This window comes from Loxodonta africana, chromosome X (assembly GCF_030014295.1).
Source record: "Loxodonta africana isolate mLoxAfr1 chromosome X, mLoxAfr1.hap2, whole genome shotgun sequence".
Taxonomy (NCBI): domain Eukaryota; kingdom Metazoa; phylum Chordata; class Mammalia; order Proboscidea; family Elephantidae; genus Loxodonta; species Loxodonta africana.
Window position 1 is genome coordinate 69,879,938 of NC_087369.1, and position 12,470 is coordinate 69,892,407.

Consider the following 12,470-nt stretch of genomic DNA (forward strand, 5'->3'; position numbering starts at 1 on the left):
TACTGGACACAGCTGGAGAAAAGCACAGAACAAAATTCTAACTAAAAAAAGAATAGACCAGACGTACTGGCCTGACAGAGACTGGAGAAACCCTGAGAGTATGACCCCTGGACACCCTTTCAGCTCAGTAATGAGGTCATTCCTGAGGTTCACCCTTCAACCAAGATTGAACAGGCCCATGGAACAAAACAAGACTAAAGGGGCGCACCAGCCCTGGGGCAGGGACTGGAAGGCAGGAGGGAATAGGAAACCTGGTAATAGGGAACCCAGGGTTGATAAGGGAGAGTGTTGACTTGTCGTTGGGTTGTTAGCCAATGTTGTAGAACAATGTGTGTACAGTTTAATGAGAAACTAGTTTGTTCTGTAATGCTTCACCTAAAGTACAATTAAAAAAAAAATACAAATACAAAATTTCCAGATTAAAAAAAGTGAAGAGACCACCTACAGAATGGGAGATATATTTGGTAAACATGTATCTGAGAATGTTTTAATATATGAAGCACTACTACAACTCAACATCAAAAAGACAACCCAATTTAAAATGTGGCAAAGGACTTGAGTAGACAATTCTCTAAAGAAGATATACAAATGGCCAACAAAAGCACATGAAAAGATGATCAACACAGTGGTCATTAGGGAAATGCAAATCCAAATCACAATGCGATACCACCTCATACCCACTAAGATGGGTATTATCAGAAAAACGTGATATAACAAGTGTTGACAGGGATGCAGTGAATTTGGAACACTTCTGCATTGCTGGTGGGACTGTAAAATGGTGCAGCTACTTCAGAGGTTCCTTAAAAAGTTAAACATAAAATTATCACATGACTTACACTTCTGAGTACATCATACATACACAAAAGACATGAAAGCAGAGACAACCCCATGAATGGATAAACAAAACACAGTACATGCACACAATGGAATATTATTCAGCCATAAAGAAAAATAAAATTCTGATACATGTGACAACACGTATGAACCCTGAAAACATTTTGCTGAGTAAAATAAGTCAGACATAAAAGAAGAAACATTGCATGACCCTACTTATATGAAATATCTAGAATAGGCAAATGCACAGAGACAAAACTCTGTTACTGGTTACCAGTGACTGAGGGGAGGAGGGAATAGGAGTTTGCTGAAGAGGTACTGAGTTTCTGTTTGGGGTGACTTAAAACTTTTAGAAATGAGTAGTGATGATGGTAGCGCAACATGGGGAAAGTAATAAATGTCACTGGATTGTACACTTAAAATTGTTATATGTATTTTTACCACAATAAAATCAAAACTTAAAAAAGTCCATCTTTCCATCCTTAGACCATTTTATACTAGAGATGGGGCAAACGAAACCGAGAGAAATATTCTTGAGTTCACTCAAAAAGTTAATGACAGAGCCAGGAAAGAACTTGGGTACCCTGACTTCGAGCCTAGTGTTTCTTTCTTTATACCAAGATGCCTCACCTAAAAGACCTATTTGATGGCTCCACACCACCTCACCCCTGCACCCCAAGGGTCAAAGATGTTGGGTCTTACTTTGCAAGTGACTATTCACTTGACAGCTAATTAACCAGGTGCCAGACTCCTGGGGCACCATTTCAGCAGTCACAAAGGTGGCTGGAAAGATGTGAGCTACATCAGTGCGGTGGCCCCGGATGGTTAGTATCTGTCCATGGAAGAAAGCTGTGTGGACATCCACTTCATTGCCCATACCAAACAAGTGCCAGGCCACACGCTTTTGTGCACACATGCTCAGCTCTGGTAAGTTCCCAAAGACAAAGCCATTTATTGCTGCAAAAAAAAAAATCCAAAGAAAATATCATAGTTAGCACACCTCACCTTCCCCAATGGGAGAAGCCTTATCATTTGACAATACTAAGACAACATTCAGTTGAGGTTTTAAAGAGCACACTGTACTGATCATATGTATTATCCCACTTAAATTTTATAAACTGTCCTGAAAAATAGGCAGATATCATTATTCTCATTCATAAAATGAGAAAACTGAGGCTCAAGAGGTGAAGTTACTTCCCAAGGCCATAGAGCTATTAAGTGGTAGAGCCAAGGTTCAGACCCAATAATCTAGGAAATCTCTCTAGGGTTTATTTTGCAGGCTATTCTTTCCTTTCAGGACTGTTTCTGTCTTGATATTTCCACTGGACAATTGTCAAGTTAGCTAAATATCATGAGTAATATAAGCAATTGGTATAAAACCCAAGAGAAATTTGAGGGTTCCAAGCCATCCTTACATCTTCCCTTTGAGTTTTCACCTCTCTTTTTTTTTTATCAACTGTCTGGCTTTGAACCTACCTCTGCCACCAAAGGTAAGTAAATCACTCCCTTAATTAAACAAAAACAAAATCAACTTTTTTTTTTCTATTCCTAAAGGCTGTTCTCCACTCATGCTGCAGGGCTTTCATGGCTTTGGTTTGTTTTTAGTTTAAAATGGTCAGTTCTCTTATAGACATAAAGCAGCTTGGGTGACTTAGTCATGTTAACTTGAAGCAATGATTTTCCTCCAAAAAGTGGGCAATTCTGCCAGCTTGCATCATTTTTAAAAACAAAAAAATATTAATTATATCAGTGGACAGCCTTCTCCAAAGTAATTGTACTTACATTATATGACTTTGGAGTCAACAGCCTTGGCTATTCTACATTATGAGGCTGGGCAGCTTAATGGAAAAAGCACAGCCTATGCAGTTAGACATATAAGGGTTGGAATTTCAGCTGTGCCACTTATCTGCTGTTTAACCCTAGGAGCTTGTGTCCTCATAGGTAAGACAGAGGAAAGCTACCTGCTACTCCTGGTCCTTGTGAGAATTAAAAAGAGCCGGGTATGTTAAAGCACCCACCAAATGCTAGGGCCAGAGAAGGCATTTAGTGTTCACTGTCATAGTGTGGCCACTTCCTCCCAGCTCACCATGCATCCTGTTGCTCTCCTGAAAGGCTTCATCTTCTCTGTCCACTGAGGCAGGGTCTGAGCAGTAAGTGGCAATGTTCTCATTGAGGTGCCAGCTAAGGTTCTCATCTACCACACTGAAGAGCAGGAAGAAATTATGGTCCACATCCAGCCGTCGAGGAGAGGAGTTCCCATCCAGGGCTCCTAGGACAAGTAAGAAAGGTGCCCTTGAGAACCTCCTTTCCATAGCAACAATAAGCTGCAGCGGTACTCAAAAGAAAGCAGTAGGAAGATATGGGAACTTAAGAGTCTGTCAGCAACAGAAAAGCAGATAGAGACTTTTTCTGCTAATTTTCATTTTCAGAATTCCCAGATAAAACCACTGATTCAGCTAAGCCTAGGGCTTAAAGGTGGAACCTAAAATAATTCCCTCTACCAACGCTGCCTATTCAACCTAGAATAAGGCCTTAACCCGATCACACTCCTGAAACACACACCCAGGTCTTCAAGCCTGACTATACCTTGAACATACCCTATTTCCAACCAGGCACTCAATCCTCTCCAAACCCTGATGGCCTCACTTTCAATTCTATCCACACCTGAACTCTTATCACAGGCCTTACTTCAATGTGACCTGACCCTCATTATTACTAATTTGAGCTTTAACAATGAAATAAGGAAAGAGTAAGAAAGGATAAATTTTTTTTTCAGAAAAAATACCAAAATGGAAAAATAAAATAGTGGAAAGGGAGTTTGGAAGGGCTTGTTACTGCTAGTAAACCAGAATGCTGAATTAACACTCCTGGGGCTACTGTTGTCCAATACATAGGTGGTTAAATCACATCACTGGTTTCCACTGCATGTCCCAAACTAGATCTCTCAGTTTACTCTTAGGGCCTGTACCTCTTTTACAAGTAAGGAGGGGTCCAATGAGACCAGTTGCGATGTCTCGTGGAGCATCCACATGAGAATGATAGATCCAGGTGAGGCATGCTGGGTCAGCATCTGTGGGTGCATGGCTTTCTGGAATGGTCCAGTTGTAGATGTGGCTACCCCCAGGTGGAACAGAGTCATCAGCTTTCAGCCACCCAGAGGAGCCATCTGGGTATAGGGAGCCTAGAAAATGAAATTAGCACATGCCTAGTTGCAGGGTCAATGAGAGGGAGCCTGGTAGATATATAAGCCAAGAGTAGACTGACATGTGGGGCACTTACGTCCAGTCTTGTGAAAGAGAGAATTATAAAGTCCAGCACAGTGCTCCTGGCAAATTGATAAGGGTACGGATGCAGGTAACATCTAGCCAAAGAACCTCATACCCCATGTCAACAGCGAGTGGAAAGGTAGCAGCCACTGGAGGGGGAGCTGTGGTCAGGCAAAGTGCTGCATGGCCTGATCTAGTACTGCCCGAGTACAAAGCTGGTGGCACAGAGACAAGGGAAAAAAGAGAATTCCCTTCCTTCAAGCACTCACTTTGGAAAACTGAAAGCAGACAATCATAGAATTTTAATTCGAGGGCAACTTAATGATCAGCTGGTCTACTTCCCCATTTTAAGGAAGAGAAAACTGAGGAAAAGTATCTTGCCTAATGTCATGTAGAGAGTTAACAGCCAAGCCAGAATCTTCAGATTTCCCTCTCTATTCCCCTCACTTGGAAACCCTGGTGGCGTAGTGGTTAAGAGCTATGGCTGCTGACCAAAAGGTCGGCAGTTCGAATCCACCAGGCCATCCTTGGAAACCCTATAGGGCAGTTTTACTCTGTCCTATAGGGTCGCTATGAGTCGGAACCAACTTGTTGGCAACGGGTTTGGTTTTGGTTTATTCTCTCACTCAATTTTAAGCCATGGGCCTGCGATAGTGGCAGATACAGATGAATAAACTGAATGTCCTTTTAAGAAAAAAATAGACCCTTCAGAAGACGGTGACATTATATTAACACTCCCTTTTTTTTTTACATTCACAGTACACTCTTCTCTTTTCAAAGCGTATTCAAATATTTTATGGAAATGCCACCTCAAGACCCTTCTGATAAAAGGTAGATTGTATTTCCACATTCCTGATGAGGAATCTACGACCCAAAGAGGGGCAGTGACTTGCCCAAAGTCACATAGTGTATGAAGAGCAGAATTGATACCAGCACCCAGTCACGGTTTCTCTGAAAGAGTCCTTGCCATCTCAGATCAATAAGGGAGAAAAGATTGCCCTCTCTCCCAGCCCCTCTATCCCATATGGCAGCAGAAGAAAAGTGACATTTTTGTCGAGCAGAAGGAAGACAGATTGGGCTGGTTTACCTTCCGAGTCCTTCTCATAGAAAACACCATGGGGGTGGATGGTATAGGGACGAGTGGCAAAATTCTTCAGATGAATAAGGATGACATCCCCCACCTCAGCCTGTAGTACTGGCCCCAGGAAGCCCAACCAGGCTGGCTGAGCCACCTCGTCCATGTATGAGCTGTCCCTGTATTCCTTGTAGATGGTCTTCTGGTAGCTACTCCCTATTCGGTTCTTGTCAGACTTTAGGAAGCTTGAAGCCACTCTGGGAAAGAAGAAAAGAGAGAGTTACGTTTAGCCAAAATCTTTGAATCTCTGGAGGGTTCTTTTCCAGAGAAAGCTGACCAAAAAATGTCCATCTTTTTTTAGAGCACAGCAAGAGAACATGGGATTGTATTGATCAAAACATGAAAGCTTTAGGTTAGAGTCTGTTAGGCAATGGGAACCATTAATTGAAGCATATGAAATTGCTGATATTTGGTCAGCTTTAGCCAAAAAAAAAAAAAGTAGTTTTACATGGTTCAACCAAATATATAGTAATGGGAAGGTGACCAACTGTGGAGTGAATCTTTAAGTGATTAACTCCCTGTTGATATGGCCTGACTTTTTTTAGTGCCATCCTGCTATATATGGGAGGTCTTATAAGCTCTGAAGCCAGGCTGCTTGAATTAAATGCCAATACTGGCACTTATGAATTTGCGGGACACTGAGCAAGTTATATGCTCTGTGTAGTTTCCGCATCTATACGATGAAATAATCACATTACCAAGCTCAGAAAGTTGTTAATGGGAACTAAATGAATTAAAAGCTTAGAACAGTGCCCAACCAAAAACCAAACCAAACCCAGTGCCGTCGAGTCAATTCCGACTCATAGCGACCCTATAAGACATAGTAGAACTGCCCTGTAGAGTTTTCTAGGATCGCCGGGCAGATTTGAACTGCCGACCCTTCGGTTAGCAGCCGTAGCACTTAGCCACTACGCCACCAGGGCTTTCAGAACAGTGCCCAGCACGTAGTAGAGCTCAATGAATGTTAACTATTACTTTAAAGCATTGGGAATGGGGGATAATGAAGTTTTCCCTCAAGGACACTTGGCATCCTCATTAAAAAAAAAAAAGTTACTGTCCAGGCAATTCCAAAACTCATGGTTACTCCATGTGTTACAGAGTAGGACTGCTCCAAAGAATTTTCTTGGCTGCAATCTTCACAGAAGCAGATCACCAGGCCTTTCTTCCATGGTGTTGCTGGGTGGGTGTGAACTGCCAACGTTTATGTTAGTAATCAAAAACTATTTGTGACACCCAGGGACCTAACATATCTACATTACCCAGGTTCTTATCCTAGCTTTTCCATTTACTACCTGTGTTGCTTGGGCAAGTCACTTGACCTCCCTGAGACTCAGCTTTCTTGTCTGTAAAACAGGGACACTCATGCCTCTGAGAGCATTTTTTTAAGAATTAGATAAGACAAAGTATGTAAATTTCTAGTATAATGCCTGTCACAGAATGTTATATAAATCATAGCTATTACTTCTATTTCCTTGATTCTAGGTCTTACCTTTTTTTCACATTTACACTTATCTGAAATAACTATGCATCTTATAAACACTGTATTTCATATATCTGTCCTTTTTTAAGTCCAACAACTGTTATTACATCAAAAATGTGAATTTCATCTTAGAATCAAGGTAATATGGAATTGTTATCTTTTAGGATTCTTAGCAGGCTGAGGCACATCAGTGTGAAAGAGCAGACTCCAGATGGGATGCTGGCTCCTGAGTCAATCACCTCTTTTCCCAGGAAACCCGCCACTGGGTGGAGGACCCAGAAAGCTCAAGATCTGGCTGCTATTACATCCTGAGAAAGGGTCCTCAAGAAGCTACCCCCTGCCCTCAAGGAAGAGTCTTCTGCCTCAACTCCAACTCTAATACCACAAGAGATGAAACCTACGTGTCATTGTCCAGAGGCTGGTTCTTGATGACGTTCCTTCCCTTGGGAGCATAGTTCCACTGCACATCCTGGATGCCCAGATAGTAGACTCGAGTGGCCCCATTAGTCAGTTGGGGCCACAATGGACACATAAATAGCAGAGCCCAGAGGAGATGTCCTGGCTCCATGGTCCACATTACTTTGGGAAACAGGCAAATGAATACCTGCTGGTATGGAAGAAAAGAACACAAGCTTTGCACGTGCCTGGAAAACTAAAGAGGGAAAGAAAAGAAGGGAAAGAGTCAAAGTAACTGAGAAAGCAGAAACCAATTTGCCCGGATTCTCTGCCTTACTTGATTCCTTTCAGTTCAACAAGCATTCACCGATATCTACACATTGGACTTTGTAGGGCAAAGTTAAAAAATCCCTTGTACTGATAATTATAATTCACTTCCTTTAGAAACAAAATTTGGTTCCAGTTCCTTCAGCAGTGTAAAAGAAGAATTTACTCTGGCCCAGGAACCAGGAAACAGGCACCAGAACCCTGACTGGGCCACTGATTCACTCAATGTCTGAAACAAGTCACAAATTCTCCCTATGCCTCTGTTTTCCGATAGGCAAAGGGGAGACTAATTTTTGCCACTTGCCATCTTCTGTGAATTGTGGTTAAAAACAAACGAAAATTTACCAAAAGACATTACTAGAAGGTTCATAAACAGAAAATAGAAACTGTTTAAATGTCCATGAACACTAGAATGGAAAAAATTGCATTTCATTCATGCAATGGAATTCTACACATCAATGATAATGAACAAACCACAACTACACACAAAAATATGGGTGACTCTCAAACATAATGTTGCAGGAAACACACATACACACGCATGCACAAAAGGGTACATACTGTGTGATTTCATTTATGTAAAGTACAAAATCAAGTGAAACTAATCTATGCTGCTAGAAGTCAGGATAATGTTTTCCCTTGAGGGCAGTGGAGATCAGTGACTGGAAAAGTCAAGCAGGAAGGCTTCTAGGTCATGTTCTCTTCCTTCATCTATGTGTTGGTGACACAAGTGTGTTAAATTTGTGAAAAAACATTGAGCTATAAACTTAGAATTTGTGTTACACCTCAAAAGAAAAGTTAAAATGAAAAAAAAAATGAGAATATACAAGGAAGATGTTTTTAACTTCTCAGAAGAAAGGTTCTTTGCTGGCCCCCAAGGCTATGCACAAACCCACGTCACAGGTCACTATGAGTTGGGACCGACTCCTTGGCAATGGGTTTTTTAAATTCTAAATCAGAGGCAGTCCCAAGCCTCTAGCCTCTCATTCCAATGCATCAATCAGGAGATTAGACTTCTTGGAGATGGAATAAAGCCCTTAGTCATACCATACGCACCCACATCAAACCCTGAAACATAGGCAACGTCATATACATACACATACATACACTTACATACACATAGCCTCACAGTCTTACCTAAAAATAGGGATGCGTGCACTTGTATTCACACATAGAACCACACTGTCACAAAAATCCTTAGTAACTTTCATCATTATAATAATATCAATATTTATTGGATGCTCATTGTGTTCCAGACACTGTTCTAAATGTTTTACATAGGTTAAATCATTTAATCCTAACCACTACCCTAGGAGGTAGATGTCCTTATTATCCCCATATTACAAAAGAAGAAACGACAGAACAGAGGTGTAAAGTAATTTTCCCATGGTCACCTGTTAACAGTCAGTAGAGCTGGGACTTGAAACCAAGCAGTATTCTCCAGAGTCTATGCTCTTAATCACCATGCTAGACTGCCTTCCACTGAAGCATACTTGCACACTAACATATATATATATACACACACACACACAGAACATATATATGCCCATAGCTGCAGCCATATCTGGGGAAAAAAAAATCTTCCGAGACATTGAATCACGTGTGGTTATGATCACTTCTAGAAACGGACACAAATATTCACATAGGCAGAGACACACCTAATGTGTATGATGATGATGATGATAGCTCCCATTCATTGAGAGAATACTACATACTAAACACTATGTTAAGTGCTTTATATAAATTATTTCACTAAATCCTCATCCCAAGCACATGACATAGGGATAATAATAAAAAACAGAAAATTAAAGATATATACAGAAACACGTGTATAGGAAATCCCTGGATATTTACCCTGGCTAGGTGCAGATATTTACTCTGATTAAAAAACAGATCTGTAAACTTCCCTACAAACTCTCAGGCTCCTCCATACGCAGCAGTGGCCCAGTATCCAATGATATTGGGCAGAAAGCTCCCGATGTAGGACAGGACCGCTTTTGGGGTCCCTCTTTCCAAATCCTGGCTCTCCCACTGACCAGTTAGTTGTATGGCCTTGGGTAATACTTGACTACTGAAATCTGGAGTGGGGATAATAATATCAACTTTGGATAAATTAGCAAACCTACGTGAAAGGCCCGAGTACGATCAGTGCCTGGAACATAATAGACAGCAACTGCTGGTTTCCTTCCTTCCTTCCTCCTCCTAGCTACAGTTTGCTCATTTATCCTATCTCCCACAAAACATACCTTCCATATTTATGCTCTAAAGCCTAACTTAAATCCCAAGTACTCCAGAAAACCCCCTCTAACATCTCCATCCTACTTTCTTCTTAAGGACTATTTGCTCTCTATAACACCCAAATGTATTAAGTCAGACTTTGTACTATTTTTACCTTTCTGTCTCATGAACTGCCTCATGAACTGTCTTTATTTTCCAGATTGGGTTCTAAACTCCTTTGAGGGTGGATATTATATCTTAGAGATCTTTGTGTATCTATTGCCAGACTTGGTGATGGGGTCCAGTAGGCGTTCCATAAACCACCAGTTGCTCATGGAGACGCCATGTGTGTCAGAGTAGAACTTCTCCATAGGTTTTCAGTGGCTGATTTTTCAAAAGTAAATCAGCAGGCCTTTCTTTTGAGGTGCCTCTGGGTGGACTTAAACTGCCAACCTTTTGGTTAGCAGCTGAGCATGTAACCATTTGTGCTATCCAGGGACCCCTGTTCTGTAAACAATTACTGCTAAGGTAACATAAAGAGGCACAAACATACATTTTCCCACTAGTTGGCCCTAGTTCAAGTTCTGCCACTGGCTTAAATAGTGACTTTAGGCAAGTCACTTTACCTTAGTAAGCCTCAGTTTCTCCACCTGTAAAATAATGGAGCTTCTCAACCATTTTGGGGCCACAGATCTGTTTGGGAATCTAATGAAATACACAAATGCAGAACTACAAAAAAAATGCTACATATAAAGAGCTCTAAAAGAGCCCTTCTAGCTGTCATATGTTGCCAATATTCACATTCATTGATGAAACACAGGCACAATCACATATACCTATATACAGTAGCACAGCAATAGCCACATTTTGGAACACTTAGCGGGAAGGATGTGTCCTTGGCTCAATGCAAGTCTGAATGCAACATGAAACTCCTTCAAACTACCATCTCAAAGAGGAGTCAGAAAGACAGTTATGCCTTGATCTCATTTTCCTAGAGAGAAAACTGTCCCAGGTAAGAACACTCCACAACTGAAGAAGCATACGGCAAAGGTGGAAATGTTCCTGGGAGAGACTAGTACAGATCTTCAGCATACAATGATAAGCATTCAAAGGTGGTGACTAATGACCCAAAGGGCTAGACGATAGAACCTAAGAAAAAATGCTACCTAGCATTTGCCTAGCACTTTCCATTTTACAGTGTATATTTCAAATCTGCCATCTTATATAATTCTCAAAACCTTGTAAGATAAGGATTGTTTTCCCCATTTTGTATCTAGGGCACAGGCTTTGGGATCAGACTACCTTAACAAATACTGGATCCACTTTTCCTAGCTGTGTGACTTGAGCAAATTGCTGCAATTCTCTAGTCACAGTGTCTTTATCTGTAAAGTGGAACTAATAGTAGTAGCTACCTTATAGAGTTGTTGTGAGGATTAAATTAATTAAGATCTGTAAGTACTTAAAACACATGTAAGTGCTGAAGTGCATAAGTAAGTGATCAAAAAGTATTAGTAGCCATTATTAATATAAATGAGGAAATAGGTTTAGAAATAAAGCTTTCTATTTTATGGTCACAAAACCTTGACATTTTATGGATACTCACAAGTTCCCATATACAGCGACACACCCCAGGCTGAGATTATACTCTCCTTGGAAACAACAAGGTATAGTGGGAAGAACCAGAACTTCTAGGTCAGACAAACCTAGGTTTGAGTAATGTTTTAAGCTGTGTTTAAATGAGATAATCTTATATAGTATATATGGGACTTAATAAATATTAGCTCTCCTTCCTTCTAATCATTGGCTTCCTTTCTTTCATCCACAAAGCTCAATTTGTTGTTGCTTTTATTATTGTTTTTAATTTGGTTTTGTCATACATTATAAAAGCAGAACAAAGAGATAGCCTATAGCATTCCTTTAGAATCACTGGGACATTGCATGGCAAAGTGGGGAGCGTTAAAACTGGAAAAAAAATAGGATCACCTAACTTCTCTGAGCCTGTTTCTTCATCTTTCAAATGGGAATAATATCTGCTTTGGGCTCTAATCAGTTTGCTATAAAGATCAAATGAAGAGTTGAATGTGATCAAGTGAGATGTTGAATGTGAAGGCCCTGTGTAATTTTTTTTCACTTGGGTAGGGCTGTTTTCTCTTAGCTGAGAGTACAGAAAGAAGTCTTACAGGCAGTAGAGCAGATAGGGCTAACATAAGGGCCTGATCCAAAGCCAGGTTGAGGAGGGAAAAGAAAAGGACAAGGTAAAATGAAAAATAAAATAAGAAATTTCAGCAAGAGTCCTGGGAAAATGTACAAAAGAAGGCAGAAGAAAGAGTCACTCAAGGGAAGGGAAAGAGAAAGAGGGAAAATTCCTGGGCTACTTGGAATTAAGCATAGCTTAATTTTTAATTAAAAATACACTGAGACTTTGCTCCAACCTGGGAAGAAAGTCAACCAGCATCAAGTCAGGCCTTCTCTATCTTTACCGTACCTTCCTGTCATCTCAATGTCAATTGGGCCTAGGCCCCATTATCCATGACAATTTGCACCACTGTTTTTCCTAGAATTTGCAAGTTGTTCTTTTTATGTGCCAATGCTCTTATCCCTTCCTCCATCTCCCTTTTTGAGTAGAGCTGGACTTGCTCATCCTAGACAAATATCACTTACTCAACTGAACATGAGAACGCTGAACGATCCTTGGACCCCTGTCTCCAATCTCAGCAGCCTTCCTAACAACAACAACAAAAATGATTCACATTTTGGTCCTCTGTTTTCTTAGCTCTTTCAGGCTCTCCCCTCTGTGACTCAAAATAGCTCCCAG

The 12,470-nt window shown here is 40.8% G+C and overlaps 1 protein-coding gene across 6 annotated transcripts in view; it reads right to left on the reverse strand.

Annotated features, from left to right (window-relative positions):
- HEPH (hephaestin) overlaps positions 1-7,481 on the reverse strand; it is a 218,329-nt gene extending 210,848 nt beyond the window's left edge. For all 6 annotated transcript variants that reach the window (XM_064278366.1, XM_064278369.1, XM_010592743.3 and 3 more), the window contains exons 1-5: positions 7,117-7,481; positions 5,188-5,432; positions 3,803-4,015; positions 2,921-3,103; positions 1,537-1,791 (exon numbers count right to left, since the gene is read on the reverse strand). In XM_064278366.1, coding sequence (XP_064134436.1) covers positions 1,537-1,791; positions 2,921-3,103; positions 3,803-4,015; positions 5,188-5,432; positions 7,117-7,292 — 1,072 coding nt within the window. In that variant the 5' untranslated portion in view covers positions 7,293-7,481. The remainder of the gene's footprint in view (positions 1-1,536; positions 1,792-2,920; positions 3,104-3,802; positions 4,016-5,187; positions 5,433-7,116) is intronic.
- Positions 7,482-12,470: the final 4,989 nt, after the last annotated feature.